This window comes from Marmota monax, unplaced genomic scaffold (genome assembly GCF_021218885.2).
Source record: "Marmota monax isolate L192 unplaced genomic scaffold, Marmota_monax_Labrador192_F-V1.1 WCK01_AAM20220418_F8-fsc00549, whole genome shotgun sequence".
Lineage (NCBI taxonomy): Eukaryota > Metazoa > Chordata > Mammalia > Rodentia > Sciuridae > Marmota > Marmota monax.
The window spans coordinates 171,886-193,882 of record NW_026694657.1 but is presented as its reverse complement, the minus strand read 5'-3'; the positions used below and the strand labels follow the sequence as shown (position 1 = coordinate 193,882).

Genomic DNA, 21,997 nt, shown 5'->3' with positions numbered 1-21,997 from the left:
TCAGAAAATGGATTGGGGAGAACATGAAGGAGGAGATTTGGGAATACAATATGGCGACAGGATCAAAAGAAGAATTCATAAGAAGAGAATATTGTCTACTTTATAACTTTTGCCTCTCTGACAAAGAGTTTCATGATATAAAGATAACAAAGAAATTTTAAAATAAACTCTGTTTATTACAGAGTTCACATACTCTGTTCGAATGTGTGCTCATTCCTCATTAACACTGTTCACACAGTTCACATCAGGGGAGTCAAACATGCTCCAGAAACCAGTGGAGGCATCTTTGTGTTCCACCTGCACTGGTCTCTGTTCACTTAGAGAATTGCTTTCTCACTGTGTCCTACAGATTGACTACTTCAACAATCAGATCATTGTGGACCTTGTGGAGCAGCAGCACAAAGGCATCATTGCCATCCTAGATGACGCTTGCATGAATGTCGGCAAAGTCACTGATGAAATATTCCTTGAGGCACTGAACAGTAAATTGGGCAAACATGGTCATTTTTCCAGCCGAAAGGTAATGTGCTTAATGAGATCTTCCTCTCATTTTGATCTGTCAGATTTTGCTCATTGTTTGACAGAGTTAAATTACTTTACATATTGGATTTAAAAGAATGTCCACTCGAATAAGGAGAAAAGCCATAAGCATCATTGAATGATTTATTGGCATGGTTAGTTCTGCCTCTCTGGTTTATAGAATGACGAAACTGATAAAATCATAGCGTTGTCCAGGAGAGGGAGCTCCAGACCATTTTATTTGCTAGAAATGGGGAAAATGAGCATGATTCTTTGGAAAGCATGATGTCATTGACAGCCAATAGGTGCAGAGTCCTGGTTCATGTGCTAGAATTTTACTCCTGCATCTGATAATTCTGGCACAGAAAATAGCTTTTGTCCTTGACTTTTCACTGTAATCCTCATTTGCAAGATGCGGTGTGTGCTCTGCCATGGTTCTTCCGACTATGTGACTTTCTTGAAAACAGGAAAAATTGAAACTATAATTCTGGGTATCACAGGGAAACTCATTGCTTGAGCAAACGGGAATCCTTTTTGCTCTCATTTTTCACAATCTAAAACTGTCACAAGCAAATCACTTTTCTGTAATAACTGATGGCAGTTGTGGTAATCAGACCTCTGTGTCGGGCCCTGCTGTTAGTATTTGTTCAGAATCTGTGTTGAGGAGGGGCATGTCACCATCACCCCTGGCCTTCTCCACACATACAAGCTTGCCTAGCAGCCATAAGCTGAAGGAGAACACCTCCCTGCTCCTTCATGTCCTTAAATAAAAGGGCAAACATTTCTGCTCCTCTATTATTTTATAAATCTATGACATGCTGCCATTTTTTAGCATGAATAAATCTATTTTCTAACTTTGTTGCCTTTGAAATTATATACTCAGAACAGGGAATTCCACAGTTATCTAGTCAAAGCACATATCATCAAGAAATTGATTACTGACTGAGGTATGTTTCTGGCTCACTATTTGGGAGATATTCTCCTTAGGCTGTTACTGAGGATTGACTTGTAACCTGCTACAAATTGGCCTCCAAACACTTTAGACCGGTCTTCGACATTAGGGTTCTGGGCTAGGAATACTCACTTGAATCCCCACTTGAATCCCAAATAATTATCAAGTGCTTCTCATTTTCCAGGTGGAGGCAGAGCAGTAAGCAAAGTTAGAAGCAACCTAAATGATTTAGAGTGACACATTTAAAAAATGGAGTGATTGCATGGGAAAGGCCTTATCTTTGATGGATACTTTATAAATGCCTGTTGTAATTACAAGTCAGGTTGTGGAGAACCCCTAGACCCACCCACCAAATGATAGACATTCATCGGTATTTGTGAAGTTAAATTGAATTGATCACGATCATGCCAAATAATTGCATTCTTTTTTTTTTTTTTTTGGCTTTTCAAACAGACCCATACTTTAATAGATCCTTGATTTATGACAATGTAAGTTTCAGACTTCTCAATAATTGATAATTAGAAATTCATGAGAAAATAAAATGAATCAGAATCCCTACTACACACATGTATAATCTATTTTAGGTGCCTTAGAGACCTCAGTAGAGAAGTTAAAACTATAAACATTTTAGAAAATAAAGCAGAATATTCATGACCCTGTGATAGTGAAATATTTCTTAAATAAGAAAGAAAAAAATCCTGTAGTGGAAAAATAAGGCAAACTGAGCTATTTTCAAAGTAGTTGGTGGAAGACCTCAGAGTACCCTCGGCAAACTGTTTCAGTTTGTGACAGTCAGTCGTGTTGAAAATCAGCTTTTATTTAAAAAAAAAAAAAAATCCTTTCTTCTAATACATCTTATTTAAGTCTTCATTTAAATAAATACCCATGAGTCACACATGAGAAGTCAAGCCCACCTTATTGTAAAACCATCTTTCACCTTGGCCATTTCTATACTTGAGTTAAATTTGTCTACAAATATTTTGAAATATAATCTCACTCTTCAGAGAAACTGTTCATAATTTTTTAAACACTTGCTACTGATTTGATAGAAAATGCTAATTAGTGATTTATCTGTGATGTTCCCACCCCACTCCCAAATTGTGGAGCTCTGATTTCCAAACTATCAGGCAAATGGCTCCTTCTTCTTTTTTCTGGGATCCCCAGGACAAGTACTGAGATGTGGATTTTTAAAGTGTGCTCTTTTCTGGGATTTTTGCTTAATGAAGAAAAGAAATGAAATAACCAAGTGTCAAGATATTTTTAATCACTATGTACTGTTTTGTTATATAATGCCATTAACCTGTATGATCATCATTTGCCACTGATTAACTCGACTTAATGGCATATTAAAGAAAGGGTTTCTGGCATATAATGTTTATTCACTTATGGAGTAAACTACTTCTTTGATGAATTAAAGTTACCATGGAGAGGCATGCAATAACCCAATAAATTATAAAATACTTTTAAAGTAAAAGTTAAATTATAGGGGCTGAGGTTGTGGCTCAGCGGTAGAATGCTTGCCTAGTATGTGCGAGGCACTGAGTTCAATCCTCAGCACCACATAAAAAGAAAACAAATAAAATAAAGGTATTGTGTCCAACTACAACTAAAAAAATAAAGTTTAAAAAAAGTTAAATTATAAATATATAATTATTGCCACAAATAAAAAACGAAAGAACCCTTTTTGTGTTCAGATCAATTGAGACTTTTGCAGTGTATCCAAAATGTAAGGATATTTCATTAGCCTGTGTTGTGGTGCACACTTGTAATCCCAGCTACTCAGGAGTCAGAGGCAGGAGGATTGCAAGCTCAGGGCCAGCTTTGGCAACTGGGAAGCCCCCTGTCTCAAAATGTAAAATTTTTAAGTGCTGGGAGCATAGTTGAGTTGGTGGAGTGCCCCAGTGTTCAAAGTCCCTAGTAGACACTCGCGCGCGCATGTGCACACACACTCACACGCACACACACACATATTTCATCACTTGGGTTCTTTTCCTTTTATAAATAAAAGGGTTTGTGAAAGGAGTTAGTAAGAGGGAAAAATAAGAGAAATTGCGTATTTTGAAGATTCTTCCGTATATAGATGCTTTGGTTCACTCAACTCTCAAAAACTCTGAGAGAAAGGGTGGGTAGTTAGTAATGCCCAGATGTGAACCTTGGAAGTCTTGTTCTAATTTCCCATAATTACTCATTTTTCAAATTAATAACTATTCCTTTAGCGATTGGGGTTGTTTGCTCTCCAACATTAGAATCTCCGTGGGTTTTGCGTGTAACTGCAGCCAGCGCTGGGGGGAGTCTTGATGACTGCTTTAGAGCCTGTAGGACATCCAGCCATCTTCCCAGGGCAAAGGTGCTCCTGGAAGGGAAGACAGCAGAAGGTTATGGAGACCCCTGGGGCACACACGAGCTGCCTTTCCATAGCTATTCCCCTTCCCTGACAAAGAGCTGCACACAGTAGGTCTCCTGTGAACTGGAGTCCTCGAGCGGCAGGCAGAGGAACCAGGTCCCAAGAACATGCGAGAGCACAGGCGTTATGTGGGTTCCCAAGTCCTCCCAGGGCTGCCCTGGGGAAGCTGCATGGTCCTGTGCCAGTTACCTGGCCTCTTGGAGCCTCAGTCGCCAGGTGTGTCAGAGAGAGGCCCTAGTACTTATTTTAAGTGTAGGTTATGAGGACAGAATGAGATGTGTGCACCTCACAGATAATAAGTGCTCAGTGTGGGTCTCCTTAGGTGGAAGATGGAGGAGAGAAAACATAGCTGGTTGTAGCCGAGATTGAAGTGACAGATGACAGCAGAGGTTGTTTCTCTCAGGGATCCACACTTCTTCCCTCACCTGGCCTCCCATCCCCTAGACACTAACCTCTGCATCCAGCTAGTCCCTAGGGGAGTCATCCACGTCTTCCCAGCTGGGGCCTGGAGCTGCCACACTTCACTTCCACTGTCCAGAATGTGGTCACGTGACCATATCAATTGTAAGAGTGGCTGGCAAATGGAGTCTAGCTATGTGGATTTTTTGTGAAAGTCCATAGTTCTTACCACATAAGCCCCACATAATGTGATTTTACTCATGATACCATCATTTGTGACACTAATATCATCTCATATGAAGTTGTAATGTACCTTTAGGAAAGCAAAAGTGTCTATTTTCAAAATAATCTCCTCCCTCTCTTAGGTCTGTGCCTCAGACAAAATCCTGGAGTTTGATCGGGATTTTCGAATCCGGCATTATGCAGGCGATGTGGTGTGAGTATCTTACAGGAGTGGCTAGCATGATGATTTGCATGCAACCTTGCTTCAGAAAATGCAGTCTGGGAAACTACCAAGTGTTTGCCTTTTTGTTTGCATTTTTGATCATTTTTTGTGTCAGTATATTTTTATCTTTTCATTTGAAAAAAAAAAAAAGACACACAACACAGCTTCATTCATTCCTTGCTTTTCAAACATTAAGCACACACTGTATGCCTGTGCAGTTCTTGGTATTCAGCAACAATCAGTGGATGGATCAGTAAATCATGCAAATTTGTTAAGGATTGGGATAGAGACGTGGATAAAATGGGAACTGTTCAGAAGAAACTAGCAGTTTAATGGAGATATAAGCAGATACATCATCAAGTCATTATGATGGAAAAAGTAAAGAGTTAAACTGGAGAGGCACAGAGCATTATGGGAGCAGTGAGGAAGGATAATGAACCCAGTGCAGGGAGGGTAGAGAAGTCTTGCTGGAGGAAGCAATATCAGAGGGAGAAACGAGGGCATATTCAAGTAGAAGCAGCCGCAGACACGAAAAGGCCCAGCGGCTAGATCATCCCTGTACTGAAGAGCTACCAGTAGCCAGATATCTACATAGGCAGAGCTGTTTTACTGTACTATGTTTTCAAAAATCATTGAAAAAGTAAAATTCTTGTACATCACATTTTCTGATTATCTTACAGTAAAAATAGAAATGGATGAAAAAATGTAACTATGTTATGTGAACTATGGCATATGAAGTTCCAAGTGCTCCTGTCACAAATTATCACAAATCAGTGGCTTAAAACAACGGATGCATTCTTCCACAGTTCTGGAGGCAGGGACACACCCTCCGGAGGCTCCTCCTTTTCCAGCTTGTGGCTTGTAGTCACATCACTCGAATCTCTGCCTCCATGGTCTTTGAATGCTGGGAAATTCTTTCATAGAAAAAAGTGGGAACGGTGCTAAAAAATATTCAAGAAATAGCAACTAGGTTCCTTTGATTGGGGTGTATCCTTTTAGCCTCCTCTTTGGTATGCCTGTCTTAAAACTCCCTCTGCCTAAAGGAGAAGAGGAGGGGAGTGGGCAATACTGAGGAATAATATTGGCCAAACTTATTGCATGCATGTATGAATATGTAACAACAAATCCCACCATGATGTACAACTCTAGTGCACCAATAAAAAAAAAGTGGAAAAATTGTGAAGTCAACAACTAAAAAATGAAAAGCCAGGAGTATTTAAAGAAATAAAAATTAAAAAAATTAAAACCTCCCCATCTTTATCTTAAAAGGACATGATGATGTCATGATAGGCCTATCTGAATAATATAGGATAAGCTCCTCCTCTCAACATCCTTAACATATCCAGAGAAGATGACTTTCCCTGAGCTCCAGGGAGTTTGATCTGGTTATCTTTTGTTGGAGGTCATTTCTCAGCTTACTGTTTCAGATGTGTTGTTCGCTGTTTGTTGAACACTGCTCCTCATCTTATAGTTTAAAGTAGTCTTTTCCTTTTTGCTTTTTTTTTTTTTTTTTGCATTAGGAATTCTTTCCATGTAACCTATTACAGGAAGAGATTAAACAAGAACAAAGCAAATGGTCTTCTCTATAAATGCTGAAAAGATATTTGAAGAAATTTTAATAGCTATTCCTGATTTAAATTAAAACTCTAAAATGATAAAATAATACAGCTCAAGATTATCATCCCATCTGTCAAACTCGCCATCAGTGCTGCAGTGGCACCTTTTTCCACTTTTCTGGTCCTGTTCCCAGGCCCAGAACACTGAGGAAAGAAGATCCAGTACCTTACAGATAGCCCCTGCTGAAAATCCAAGCTGTACTCACAGAGCACTGTCTCAGAACTCAGAATGGCATAAACCCAAAGCTGGACAGAGGCCTCTGAGACCCCCCAAGTCCAGCCTCCTTACTTTACAGAGAAAGAATCTTAGAAGAATGAGTAAAAGTCATACCCAATGTTACATACCAAGTTTATGGAAGAACTGAGACAGTAGGTTTCCAGACTCCCAGTCAGAACTCTAGTTGATATTTAATGCCTCAGATTTCTTCTTCTCTCCCTAAGCCCTTCATCCTCTTCTAGTTTTTACTGAGTGTCTTCTGTATACACAATACTTTATAAGGCATGGTCCCTGCCCACAAAAAGCTTTACATGAAAAATGCATCCAAACACATATGGTTATATGTGTACTTAGGCACACACACATATATACATACGAGTATACAATAAAAGATGGTTTAAGTTATTGGCCATAGGAACAATAAAAGTGTTATCTGAATTTGGAGTTAGGAAATGGCATGATACCTTATGCTATTGTAGTGAAGCTAAGAAGATTGATACTGGTTTTTGAATGCTGGGAAATTCTTTTATAGGAAAAAGTGGGAAAGGTGCTAAAAAAAAAAAAATTCAGGAAAGAGCTACTAGGTTCCTTTGATTGGAATGTGTTCTTTTTTGTAGCACAGATGAGAAATGCCTGGAAAAGTAGGTTGAGATCAAATCACATTCTTGAAAGCCAAACTAACGACTTTGAAGTTGGAGTTGTGTGGGTTTGACAGTAGATTGAGTCGGGTGACTTCAAGAGTTCAGTCAAAGTGATAAGAAGGTATTAGGGAGAAGACCTAGGGTGAGGCAGGCAAGGAGATGACTGTGGATGTCGTGACCTTGAAGTGCCCATGAGCAGCATACCCTGGAAGAATGTTCTTACAGAATTAAATATGTAAGGCAAGGGGACAGGAGTAGAAACCTGGGAGTTGTCTTCACTGATGGGATTGTCAAGGAAGAACATGTAGACAGGCAGAGGGCAAAACTGTTAAGGAGAACTCTACCGTTTGCTCAACCTCCTAGCCTCCGCTTGATCACCCCAGCCCCAGGACTCCTCCACCCCACTGCTGTGTGCTCCCCCTAGAGGCCATGCCTGTCACTGCAGCGGTGCAGCTCCCACACCTGCTCTTCTGGCCAACTGCAGCCTCAGCTGGGCTTTCAAGACCTCACTCTCTCCCTTCCTCCAAACCACGAATACGGGGCTCACTTCTCTCCAGAACTCCCTGCCTATGCCTGCTCCCACCCCTTCACTCTGCTGTTTCCCTGTGTGATCTGCCTGCTTTTTTCTCCTCTGCTTACCCAATTCTTGCCGTCCTTGCAGTTCTTCTTGGATTCTTTACCCTACCCTGAGCACTGAGTGGTCCTTAGGCAGTCGCTTGGCCTCCCTACGGAAGAAATATTAGTGCCTGTATGTGGCTGCTTTGCCTTTCTCTTAGGAATGCTGGGTGATAAAGACAGCTCTCTGTTTTGAAGTCGTCTTCTTGAGGTAAGCAATGAACAATAGGAAATAATGGTCTTAATCAGAATGGATAGGACTGATGTTGGCTCTCCTTCTGAAGAGGAGGAACAAAGTCCCTTCTATTTAGTGGGCAAATTTGGTGTCCCTGGACCCACAACCAGGTGGACAGTACCAGCCGTTTAGATGATTGATTGCATATTCAACAGTGGAGAGGCTTGTAAACTTCTAGAAAAGCTGAAATGTGGCTCTTGCATGGCGAATGACTCATGTTTTCTGTGTTTTCTTTCTACTAGCTATTCTGTCGTTGGCTTTATTGACAAAAATAAAGATACTTTATTTCAAGATTTCAAGCGTCTTATGTATAACAGGTATGATTAATATTTTACTGATTATCTTTAAGCTCTCTGACAGATATTACACAATGTATATATACAGGCACATTATTATTTTATGTGACTATTTTAAGAGTTTCCGGCAGGTTTTCTAGTTCTACTTTTTTGTGCTTAATGAGTGAAACAGTACATGACCTTACAATGATAAAATCTATAAACTTAGGAAGGAACCTGCTATTAATATGGTTTTCTTTGATCTCCCTTGGGTTGCCACCATTTCTCTGTTTACTGTCTCTGTCGTCCCCTACCAGTGTACTCAGCAGTCCCCAGGCCAGGCTAGTGGAGGCAGAAGTGTCAGGCAACTTGTAGCCCAACTGAAAGTTTTGCACACTCACATTCCCACTGCAGGGTCCTTGTCCCCAAACAAGAGACCACTCTGATGTCAGACTGGCATCTAGGGTCGGGGCTCTGATCCTGGCTGCGCAGACAGAATTTTCCCATGAACCAACTGGGTATAATAAAAGCTGGACAAAATAAAACCAGACAAATGACAGCAAATTAAACCCTATACAGAACGAAGGCTTAGAAGGAAGAAAGGAAATTCTTGGCCAGCTTCTTATAGATTCAAGAACTCTATTTACTTTTTTATAAAAGTCTATTCAGTCAGTTGGTCAGTAGATCATCAAAAACATATTGATCACCTTCCAGCCACACATTCTTCTGTGCTTTAGGACATGGCAGTGAAAACAACTTGGACAAAGCCACTGCCCTCATGGAGCTAATAGTCTAGTGGAGGTGACAGTTAATAAACAAGGAAACAAATGACTTTCAGGTCTGACGAGTGCTGTGCAGAATAATAAAGTAGGTCAGAGTACCAGTGAAGGGCAGCGGAGCAGAGGCAGGCAGGGAGGCCAGGCGTGAATGAGGGAGGGAGGGAGGAGCCAAGGCTCTGAAACAACTGAGGGAGCTGAGCGGACTGACAGCAGGAAGGACCACAAGAAGGCCAGGCTGGCTGAAACCCAGGGTGCAGATGCAGAGAGCTCCTGGGGCGGTGGGGAGGCTCAGGGTGCTGCAGTCCCAGACCAGCCTGTCCTCGGCTCACCGCTGGCCTCTACCCTGCTGCATTCCATCTCTTCCTTCTGCAGCCCTTATGTTGAGCACCTAGGGAACGGAAATTTACTCAGTTTCATACCGGGGAAAGGAAAGTAGGTAAAATGGTGGCAGCGTAAGCACAATCCGCACTAAATGCCGGAGTTAATTCTTTTCTTTTTCAACCTCCAAGTTTTTTAGAAAAATTTTCTTCTGACAGAGTTTCCAGGAAGGAAGCAACATTTTGAGTTCCAATTACTTTAAAATGAAAAGTACCCAAAATGAAATAGGAAGAAAATCACAGTTGAGATCACCACACATTTTTAAAAATACCTCCACAGAGTCAAATAATGAATATGTAATTTTTAACATGGAAATTGGGCTGAAATACGTTTTTAGAATCAGATTGCAACAGTCCTAGTGACATAGCAATAAAATACCATAACTGCCAGAGCTATCTGTAAACATGTTCATAAATTCAACTACACTAATGGGATTTGCTAGAAGACAGTGTAAAAATGACTATTTTATATATCCCTACCTATATTTTTTTTTCAAAGAGCTGCTTTTTGTAGTTTTATCTATTCTGTATGAATATTTCTTTCAATCAGAAGACATTTTTACTTTCTTGTTTTCTGCCATGATTTTGAGGATATTTTTCCTATGGTTTGTCCCCTTTTGGGGGGACGGGGCACTAGGGACTGAACTCAGGGGCACTCGACCACTGAGCCACATCCCCCACCCTATTTTGTGTTTTATTTAGAGACAGGGTCTCACTGAGTTGCTTGGTGCCTCATTTTTGCTAAGGCTGGCTTTGATCTCACGATCCTCCTGCCTCAGCCTTCCGAACCACTGGGATTACAGGATGCACCACCGCCCCCGGCTCTCCTCATTTCTTAATCATCACAAAATCATTTTATGTATATATTTTAGGAGGCATTTGAGGGTTCTAGGTAACACTATAGATCTCACTTTGAAGAAATTTTTAAACATGCTCTGCTTTAGAAAAGCTTGTGGTACAGTATTGGTCATTATAGCAGCATAATTTTCTGGATGGAACCATTTGTCCAGTTAGGCCTTGTGGGTTCAGTCTGCAGTCCAGTTGGGATTCCCAGGACTCACTTTTGTGGAGTTGCTTAGCCATTTTTGTTCAAGTTATTTGAATGCAGCTTCTGAATTGCTCTTTCTGTGCTTCTCAGTTCAAATCCTGTGCTGAAGAATATGTGGCCTGAAGGCAAACTGAGCATTACAGAGGTGACCAAGCGACCTCTGACTGCAGCCACCTTGTTTAAGAATTCTATGATTGCTTTAGTTGACAACCTTGCTTCAAAGGTAATTATTTTCCTTTCTAAATATCCATTCTAACTCATAGATTTCCTCTTGATATATGTTAGAATGCATGTTATGATTTGCTTTTTAGGTAGTTATTTTAATCAAATTGGAGAACATATACTTAAAATTAGTGTTATGATAGAATTTTTCTTTAAAAAAAACTGTCTGGATGAAATAATTGTTTGTATTGTAAATTTTCTTAATCTGAGTATTTTGTTCTATTGTCATGGTCAAGAAGAAAACCTCAGCATGGTTTAAAGTGTATGTAGAGTATACCATTCTGACGAAATGAACTTCAGTCCCGTGCTAAAGAAAGGGATTGGCAAGAAACAAACAAAAATTCTTGAGTTAAATTGTGGTGCTGCATCATCATTGTGTTCAAAAATTAAATGACAAGCTGGGCACCATGGGGTACATCTGTAATCCTAGCAGCTCAGGAGGCTGAGGCAGAAAGATCTCAAGTTCAAAGCCAGCCTCAGCAACTGTAAGACGCTAGGCAACTCAGTGAGACCCTGTCTCTAAATAAAATACAAAATAGGGCTGGGGATGTGGGTCACTGGTTGAGTGCCCCTGAGTTCAATCCCTGGTACCTGCCTTCGCCCCCCACCCAAAAAAATGACCAGGGAGAATTTTAACATGACATTATTTAGTATTATCCTTAGGCTATTTTAAGTAGTTGATACATAAAGATGTGTTATGGACATTTATTTCTAGTTTGATTCTAATACTGTTTGATAGCTTAAGTCTGTTCCCCTCCCTTAAAGAACAGATTCCTACTCTTAACTGCTGATGTTGACAAGTTTGATAAATTAGGCAGCATTCTGAGACTTGTTATTTTTAGTTCTTCATTTTTATCTTTCTCCTCTGGTGTTTTTCCTATGTGTTTGCTTCTCTGATATTGTCTTTTTAAAATCAATTCCCTCTCTAAGAATTTAAATTGAAATCTATACTGTTTCTGGTACTTCACTGTGGATGAATTAGGCAAATGCTACAGGAGTGCATAGGTTCAGTAGCTATTTCTTTGCATCAGGATTCTTTGGCTTCAAGTGCCAACAAATAAGCATAGTTGATGGCTCATATGATCAGATCTCCAGAGGGGCAGGAGTAAGGACCCCTCCACTGAAGGCTGGACTCCATCAGCAGTCCCTATCCTTGTCTCCATGCCATCTTCAGTCAGCTTAGTCTAGAAAGGTGCACTTAGAAGGAAGCCATGTGACACAAGAAAGAGCTGAGCACTGAGTCGTGTGAAAGGTGTTATTTAATAAACTGGAAGAAGAATCTTTTTTTTCTGAAATTGGTAAATGTTTGTTTAAAAAATAAGAATTCTAGAACCTTCTATAATATCTGTGTCAGAAATTGCATTCAGGTTTTAGTAAAAGAGATCCCCAAATTGTGGCATAAACAAAAGTTCATTTCTCTCTCCCACAAATGAAAAAGAGAAGGCATCCCAGACCTGCAGTCACAGATCCAGGTTATCAGGACTGAGGGACCACGACCTACCTCCTGTTCATGGCCTCATCCCCCTGTCAAGAAGGCAGCTGGGACTTCCTTTTAAAGAGCCTCCTGGAAGCCCACGTGGTGCTTCAGCTACCTTCCTTTTGCTCGAGGGAGGCTGGGAAGTATATTTTTATTCTGGTCAGTGGTGCATCACACTAGAAATAAGAATTCTGTTTCAAAGTAGGAAAAAGATATGAGATATAAGGAAAGTAACTAGCCTAGCACTCTCTGCCATAGCTTCGCAGTCTCTCTGTGAGGGGAGGGAAGGAAGAGAACAGGGACAATTAAAGAAAAAAAAAAACATGGGGTAGGGGGAAAGGAAGAATGTTAGGTATAAAAAGTGCAAAATAATGTGATAGAAGTAAATCTAAATCATTTGAATTCACCATGAATGCAAATAATCTAAACAAACAAAATAGGTAGAAAATCCAGCTAATTACAGGAGACACACCTAAATAACACTTAGCAGATAGCTTTAAAACAAAGAGATGAGCCCGGTGGGGTGGTGAACACCTGTAATCCCAGCAGCTCCAGAGGCTGAGGCAGGAGGATCATGAATTCAAAGCCAGCCTCAGCAATGGGCGCACGAGGCGCCAAGCAACTCAGTGAGACTCTGTCTCTAAATAAAATACAAAATAGGGCTGGCTATGTGGATCGATGACAGAGTGCCCCTGAGTTCAAACTCTGGTACCAAAAAAAGAGAGAGAGAGAGAGAGAGAGAGAGAGAGATGAAGGTACATCAAGCCATTCCCCTCCCAAATGGTTGAAAGCACCCCAAAGAAACTAGTAATAACAAAACAAAAATGCCCAAGACAATAGAACTGTTTTGAACTGAATACCCAACAACATAGCCATATGTATTATGAACTCTATAAAAGGGAAAAATACTGAAAAAAAAATCTTAATATTTTTAGTTGTCAATGGACCTTTATTTTATTTATTGATATTCAGTGCTGAGAATCGAACCCAGTGCCTCACACATGCTAGGCAAGCACCCTGCCACTGAGCCACAACCCTAGCCCAATATTGAAAAATTGTAAAGGCAAAATTAATAAATCCACAATCATAATGGAAGATTTCAAACCAGTTTTACCAGAAGCTGATAGATCCAATAGGCAAAGAATTAGTAAGAATGCAGAAACTTTGAAAACCAGATTCAAACTTTATCAAAATAAACTTGATTCCAGGGATTAGGAAGTATATATTCCTTCCAATGATACATAGAGCATTTAAAAAATTTGACAACGTGCTCATTCACAAAGACTCAACTATGCAGATAACATTCCCCATCCTGAAAGCAAGTGAAATAAAACTCAGTATTTTTTAATGTGCTTGAGAACTTTAAAAACCACTCTCCTAAATAACTCACAGATTGAAGAGAAAAACACATAATTACAAAATATTTGGAACTGCACAACAAAGAATTTGTCCAAATTTATAGGGTGCTACTGAAGTGATTTGTCATGTCTTTATAAAATAACCAAGAATGAATGAAGTTCAACTCAAAAAGCTAGAAAAGAAGCTCTAAAGAAAGAAGAAAATGGGCTGGGGATGTGGCTCAAGCGATAGCGCGCTCGCCTGGCATGCGTCCGGCCTGGGTTCGATCCTCAGCACCACATACAAAGAAAGATGTTGTGTCTGCCGAAAACTAAAAAATAAGTATTAAAAAAAAATTCTCTCTCTCTCTCTCTCTCTCTCTCTCTCAAAAAAAAAAAGAAAGAAGAAAATTATGTTTAAATATTAAAATTTTAAATAGAAAAATCAAAAAAATAATCAAATAGATAATATCTCTAATAAAACTGATAATTTTAGATGAAAAAAGTTATAACTTTAGACACTAGAGATTTAAAAAGCATCAACATATTTTGAAAACTGGTTGCCAGTAAATTTGGAAATTTAGTTTTCTAGAAAAATGTTTTCAAAATTAGTTCAAGAAGAAACAAAATTTGAATAAATCAAATCCTACAAATTCTGAATTATGGAAAGGGAGGGAGGATGGGAATAGGAAAGACAGTAGAATGAATCAGGCATAACTTTCTTGTGGTCATAAATGAATACACAACCAGTGTTAGCTCCACATTATGTACAATCACAAGAATGAGAAGTTATACTCCATATATGGGTGATATGTCAAAATATATCCTACTATTGTATATAACTAAAAAGAACAAAGGAAAACCTGAAAAAAAATTCTGAATCACAAATCAGATCTTTACTCTCCCCAACTCTGTCAAGGACACCAGGCCCAGATGGTTTTACAGATATATTTTATAAAACCTTAAAGGAACCTACAGTTCCTGTCTGTTTGGGAGGATGCAAAGAGAGTCCACCACCCAACTCATTTTATGAAAGTAATATTACCCCAATACAAGGCTAATATCAGAAAATAAAATGAGAGAATACTTTCAGATGGGAACATAGATGAACAGATCTCAAAAATACATATGAATAATGTATTTTTTGGCAGCATGATAAGCAAGGTACCCTCTAAAGTCAACTCAAAATAACTAAAATATTAGGTAAAGTACTAAAATCAATTTCCTGAATGCAGCTGAGAACTAATGAAAATAAGGAATAAGCATGCCAGGGGCCGATTGAATGCAGAAGTAACTGAGCCAAAGAAGGAATGATCCAGAGCCCTAACTGATATCTTGAAGAGCCAACTAGCTAACTTTGAGTGTGGTTATTCAACCTTGAGGTGGCAGCCAGGCCTGTGCAAAGCAGGGTCTAATGTGAGATTCTGTACACATACAAAAAATGGCAGGTCTTCAAGGACTACCTCCCTAGAGGTCTGTATCTGGAGTGAACTGGAGGAAAACTGCCCATCTTGGTCCTTGATAATGAGCCAAGGGGTATGTTGAGGGGGTGAGGATAAGTCTCTCTTGAGAGTGTATATTTACAAGCCAGCTTTTATGAGGTTTGCAGCCCAAATTCACACTAACTGGGTGGACTGGAAAAGTTCCAAGCCAACAGTTTGTTTTAAAGTGGTCTGAGTCCTACGTTGACCCCAGGCATCTGCAAGAAGGGAGCACAGTTTATTTTCCTGAGGAAACCACCTTCATACCACACCTTAAAGAAGTTTCACAGATAAGTTCCAAAGAAAATAAGGAGCTCACAGTGAGGAATCTCTACAAGATAACCACGTGAACTAACCGCAGGCTCAGACTTATGAAAACTTCTGATGCTGGAATGATCAGAAATAGAATACAAGAATGTTTAAGGTCTCAAGAAATGAAAGGCCTGATAATATGAGAAAGAGCAAGCAACTCTTGCTCTTTCGACAATTGATAGAAATAAAGTAATTAAAGTTTAAAACCCAGTGCATGGGTTTAACATCCAATTTAGACAAAGCTGACAGAAAAAGTAAAATATAAATAATAAGAATTAAAGAAATTAATTCTATTTTAACTAAGAAATGAAACCTGTAGAAGAAACACCAGGAGACATGGAAGATGAAATGAAAAGGTCTAGCATGCATCCAATCAGCCATATAGAAGGAGGGGAATGGGCAAAGCAGTATTTGAAGAAATGTTCCTGAGATTTCCAGGAATGTTAGAGAACACCACTCAACAGAATCAGGAAGCCAACAGAATCCCAACTTGGAAAATTTTAAAGAAATCTCCATAGTGACACCTACTGAAATTCTAGGACATCAAAGTAGCTAGCTGAGAGCCAAGGGGTGGGGGTGGGTGGGAGATTGGCTTTAAAGGAATAACAATTAGGCTGAGTGAAAATATCTGTTAACCAAAATTCTATACCCAGCCTGGTAGGATGGCACACACCTATAATCCCAGCAGCTCAGGAGGCTGTGACAGGAGGATCACAAGTTCAAAGCCAGCCTCAGCAACTCAGCGAAGCCCTAAGCAACTCAGCAAGACCCTGTCTCAAAATAAAATATGAAAAGGGATGGGGATGTGGCTCAGTGGTTAATTGCCCCCGGGTTCAATCCCTAGTATTAAAGGGAAAAAAAATCTATGCCCAGAAAATATGTTTTTCAAAAACAAAGGCATAACAAATAATGTTTCTAAAAAAACCAAAGCTGAGTTTACCAATATTAAATCCTCACTAAAGGAAATTCTAAAGAATATACATCAGGCAGTAGGAAGAATATGGCAAAAAGAAATCTGGAGTACAAAAAGATGAGCAAAGAAACAGGCAAATATGTGGATGCGTATAAATAATCTCATTCTGTATATAAAATGTTAGAATTAAATACCACAACAGTAGCATATGAATTGGAAATGGGGTCATATTTAAACATTAAAACCTTCAGTTACTCAGGAAAAGAATAAAAATATGGTTTAACTTTCAACTCTGATAAGTTAAAAATATGTGTTAAAATTTTCATTGATAGAGTAGAAATAGAGTTTGTGACTTACAAACTAATAGTGGGGGAAAGAGCCCTAAGAAAAAACAACATTGGAAAGAAGAGACAAAAGAATATACAAAAATTGGGGGCAATCAAGGTGGTAGAAATAAATCCAAATGTATCAGCAAGTATATTAAAATAAAATTAATTATATCAAGATAAAATTAAAGAAAGACTCCAGATATATAGTATTTATTAGTGACATCTAAACATAAGGAATTAGAAAAGTTGAAAGATTGTGTCAAATTCTGGCAATCTGGGATCAGCTTTATCCTATTTCAGGACTTACAATTGGTAGCTGAGGGATGGGCTGCTGTCACTAAAAGTGGCTTGCCATTCACCTTTAACTCCCAAGGTTAGCTCTCCAGGATTTCAGACCAAAGCACAGCCCTTCTGGCAGGGCCTCTGTCTCTGGCTCCAGCTCCCCCACCCCTCATCAGAAGCTGCACCCAATCCGCCCAACCCATGACTGCCTTCTCCATCAGCAGTAGCTTCTGAGAAAACGACCCAGGCAACCGGCTCGCTCCTGGAGATTGTAGTCATCTTCTGATCCTGGAGAGCTATTTCCTCAGTCTTATTAGGTCTGTGTGCATGGAAGAGGACCTTTGCCTGAATTTGGTCTAGCACCTTCTTTTCAGTGACCTCATCAGGAAGCTTGGTGTGTACCATCTGGTCCTCCAGAAGAGGGAATCCGTGCTCACTCACTTCCTTGGGATCTGTCCACAGTGTTTCAAATGTATACTCTGTCTTCTCACCTAGTTTATCTTTTGATGGAGAAATAGATTCTGTTGATTTTATATGCTTCTTGATGGCACTATAAAGTGCTATGGACACATGACCAGTAAATTATTAAGTGAACTTGACTTTGACTGTTGGACAATGCACAAAGCAGGCTAAATAGGTGAATATTTAAATACAGCCTCTTCTATCTAATGCATGTACTGATCAGTGTACTTTCACAAGTGATGTTTTCACATAAAATATATAGAGAGACAGGTTTAAAAGTTTAAGGGAATAAGATCACAATTAATTTCTGCAATTTAACCTTTATACCACAGTGAATTTGTCAAATTTAGGATTTCTTAGGCTGAGTCAGTCTCGATATTTATAAATGAGAAAGGAGGCGGCATATATAAATTGACACAGAATGCTGATTAAATATAGAGAATGTATTTCCACTTGAGTCCTCATCAAAAGACTTATCTGTTACTAAGATTTTTCTAATTATCTTTTTGCTCTTGATTTCTACCTTAGTCTTACTTTCCCAGGGGACATCCTGTGGGTGACTTCAGTCCTTAGACATTTGTTAGATTTGCTTTATGTTTATGTTTGGTTTGTATTTAAATATAATTTTCATTCAGTATTGCATGCAAACCCATTAGGTTGCATTTGCTAATCATGTTCAACTTTTCTTGATCCTTACTAATTAGTCAGTGTTGAAAGTTTGTTAAAATCCACTTTGATTCTGAATTTGTCTACTTCTCCTTGTTGTACTTTAAGTTTTTTGCTTAAAATATCTGGAGAACATATTAGGTTCATTCAAGCCACTACTGTTATATCTTCTGGTGACTGAGTCCCTTGTCAGTATCTCTATTTCCATATTGCTTTTTGTCTTTAAGTCTACTTTGCATGAATGATACAGCTACACCAGCTTTTGTTTTGGCAAGGGTTTGCATGATATCTATTTCATCCTTTTGCTTTCAGTCTATCTATATCCTCATGTTTCAAATATGTCTTCCATAACTTAGTTTGGGCTTTTTAAAAAATCCTTCCTGAAAATCTTTATCTTTTGAATAAATCTTCTAGTTCATTTACTTTTAATGTAATTACTGTTTTTTTTTTTTTTACTCAGCTGCCTCCCCTTACATTTAAATCAGCCATCCCCTTAGAGCTTTTATTTGATCCTTCTATAAATTTTTTTCCTTTTTATTTCTTCTGTTTTACAAATTAACCTCAGTTAAATTTTTACCTCTGTTCCCCTGGTAACCTAGTAAGATGTATATCAACTTATCACAGCCACATTGTTTATGGTAAAAACCATCCCTGTTGGTGATTCCATCAATGCTGGAAGAATGATAAATGTTTGATGGAAATAGTAAGCATGGGGCTTGAATGAGCTCAGGGACTCTTGTATTAGGGATGACCTTTGTGGGGACCTTGGAAGTTATATTCACTTTGTTGTTTTAAGAGATCTTGGCTCTTGGTAATTACTTGACTTATTATTATAATATTATTATTTCATATAATAATCTGATATTATTTTGTACTTTTACTTCCTTTCTGGACAACACAAGGCCAATAAAACATTTTTTATTTTGTTTATCCTACTCTCAACTTATATGTTATGTTGGTCATGTACTTTAACATATATATGTATATGTGTGTGTATTTAAATATGTATATTTAAAGCAAATAAGACATTCTTGATATTATAATTACATATTGTCAATATGCCTTTAGCTTTGCTCATTCATCATTTCTTTCTTTCTCTTTCTGTATTGCTCACCTGGGACCATCTTCTTCTGCCTGAACTTCACCCCGTTATAGTTTAAATCTGACGGTGACCAATTCTTTGTTTTTCTTACCCAAAAAATATTGTTATAAAAGCTTTCCTGCTTGAAGAATGTCTTTGCTGAGTATAAAATTCTAGGTTGACATGTTTTTCAGTACTTCAAAGATTGCATTCCTTTGGATTCCGTAGTTTCTTTTGAAAAATCAGCTGTTCAGTCTGTTTATTGCTCTTTAAGATAATCTGGGATTTTTTTGTCCTCTGCCCCTGCCTGTCCCTGCTTTTCTTTGGTTTTCAATCTGTAGCTTAATTTAAAAAAAATAAACAAATAAACAAAAAAAAAAACTTTATTTTATTTATTTATACTTGGCTGCAGCCAAGTAAAACTGTTTCCTGCTATCTTTGGTGCCTTGCCTCGTCTGTCCCTATAACAATTATACCACAGCCCCTCCACCAAGGATTGCTCATGTCCTTATCCCCAGAACCTGTGTCCATGTTTTGTTACCCAGTAAAGTGGAATTAAGGTTCCAGAAGTAGTTAAGGCTGCTAAAGCTGTAAGATAAGTTAATTGTGTTGTTTCAAGCAAATAAATTTGTGATAATCTGCTCTGGCAACAATAAGAAACAGCACAGCAGGGCTTACAGAAAGAAAGAAAACAGTATTACTCTTTAGATGTCGGAAACTTTTATTTTGTTCAAAATGCAAATAGATTCATATTTTTCAAACCTCCTCTACATCTTAAAGTATTTGCTACCCTTGCCACCTCAAGTCCTCCATGGAGTTTAAAACTGCATAATTTAACTACAGAGGACTCTGTGTCTTAATTAAAGTGCATCTGTATGTATGGTGGATAAAGGATTCAGAGAAGAGGAAGAAAATCTGTACTCTTATAAGAGGATATATCTGACCTCCTGGATTCATCCAGTGTTACCTTGTTTATTATCCTCAGTGTACCAGGATCTATGCCGAGCACAGTGTTCTGTTTAACAGGAGTTGTGATCTGATGCAGGGTACAAAACTTAATTGGCACAGAAGGAAGGATTTTTAACTGGGCTCTTTCATAGAATTACTGACACCTTCAGAGGTGTGTGTGTGTGTGTGTGTATAACTCCTCTACTTACCCATCTGTTTTTCAAAGCACAAACTAATACAGCAGCAGCAACAGCAACAGTAATCCTAATCATGGCTGACACTTAGGAACTCTTGGTGTGCACTACAGCAGTCATTAATATTTTACATTCCTCGTTCCTTTTGGTCTTTCCACATCTGCTGCTTTTTTCTATTGAACTATTCTTTCAGAGACCTTATCTATGATTCCATAAATACAAAAAAAAATGGTGCTTACATGTCTTAATTATTTGCTGTCTAGTTTTATCCCTTTTCTGTCATTTCTGATGAATCTTAAGCATAATAATATAAAGACTTTGCTGAGTGCATGGGAACATCCAACCTTGAGTTGAGAAAGGAAAAACAACTCCTTATCCACAAGGATATGCCTGAGAAATCAGAGACATTGAGCTTCAATTGACACAGCACTGATCCCCAGTTAGGGGATTTTCCTAGTGAAACTTCTCGTTTGCTGATGTGTTTCCTCAGGAACCATATTATGTACGTTGCATCAAACCCAACGACAAGAAATCCCCTCAGATATTCGATGATGAGCGTTGCCGGCACCAAGTGGAATACCTTGGACTGCTGGAAAACGTGAGAGTGCGCCGAGCCGGGTTTGCCTTCCGCCAGACCTACGAGAAATTCCTCCACAGGTGAGAACAGACCCAGTGGAGAAGTAGAGTCCTGCACACAGCAGCATAGCAGCTAAGGCTTGTTGCTGCACCTAAACAATGAGAATGATAGTATTTCACAGGGCTATTGTGAGGATTAAGTGGGTAAAAAGCCTATATTACTGGCACATAATAGATACTCAATTAATGCTACTTACCATTTCTGGTCATGATCATTATCATAATAGTAGAATATAAAGAAGTTAAGCCTGGGGACACTGAAGTTAGTCGACCTGCTTTGAATCCTGGCTTTACCATTTTCTAGACATGTGACCTTGGGCAACTCCTATAACCTTTCCATGCCTCTGATTCCTCACATTTGAAATGAGGATTATAGTGGTAGCTATTTTGAAGGTTTTCTGATGATAAACAAAGCGCTTAGAATCATACCTGACTTGAAACCACTTCATAAATGTAAAATGTGTTCTTGTTTTAATTGATAATGCCAATGATTGTTGGCAGCTTGGAATCCAAGAATGCTTTCAGTTTCATCTGTTTGTATTTAAATATTTATTGAACATTTTCTACATTCTGGACTACAGGTCCCACAAAAGATGCATAAATTAATACATAAAACATAAACCATAAAAATGCAGAAAATTCTAATACTGTAGATTGGTCAGTCAGAAGTCTCTAAGGAGATAGAAATGATAGAGAAATGCCAGGCATACAAAGACCCGAGAAGAGAAAGTGGGACGGAAGGAGCAGCCAGGGAAAGGCACCAATGCAGTAATGAGTGTGGCGCTTTTGGTACCTGACCTAGTCACTATGGTTGGAGGACACTGAGGGGCAGGCATGGTGTGAGATGAGATCCGAGGAGACAGACCGAATCATGTGGAACTTTGTAGTCAGACTGAACCATTTAGATTTCAACGAGGTGTGATAGAAAACCATGGGTGAATTTTAAGCATGGAGTGACACAGTCATGGGTGTCTTTGAGGGATCACTGAGGCTACTGTGTGAACAAAAAGCAAGGAGATGCTTAGGGATGCTAGTACAGGAGCATGGGAGAGATGGCTTGAAGATAACACCTCAGCCAGGTGGTATTGTAGATATGAGTGGCGTAGATTAAGGATGTGTTTGGGGGGTAACGATG

The 21,997-nt window shown here is 38.9% G+C and overlaps 1 protein-coding gene across 1 annotated transcript in view; it reads left to right on the top strand.

Annotated features, from left to right (window-relative positions):
• Myo1d (myosin ID) overlaps positions 1 to 21,997 on the top strand; it is a 239,800-nt gene that overhangs the window by 104,277 nt on the left and 113,526 nt on the right. The window contains exons 11-15 of the mRNA XM_046423133.2: positions 350 to 520; positions 4,640 to 4,710; positions 8,286 to 8,360; positions 10,613 to 10,745; positions 20,717 to 20,883. Coding sequence (XP_046279089.2) covers positions 350 to 520; positions 4,640 to 4,710; positions 8,286 to 8,360; positions 10,613 to 10,745; positions 20,717 to 20,883 — 617 coding nt within the window. The remainder of the gene's footprint in view (positions 1 to 349; positions 521 to 4,639; positions 4,711 to 8,285; positions 8,361 to 10,612; positions 10,746 to 20,716; positions 20,884 to 21,997) is intronic.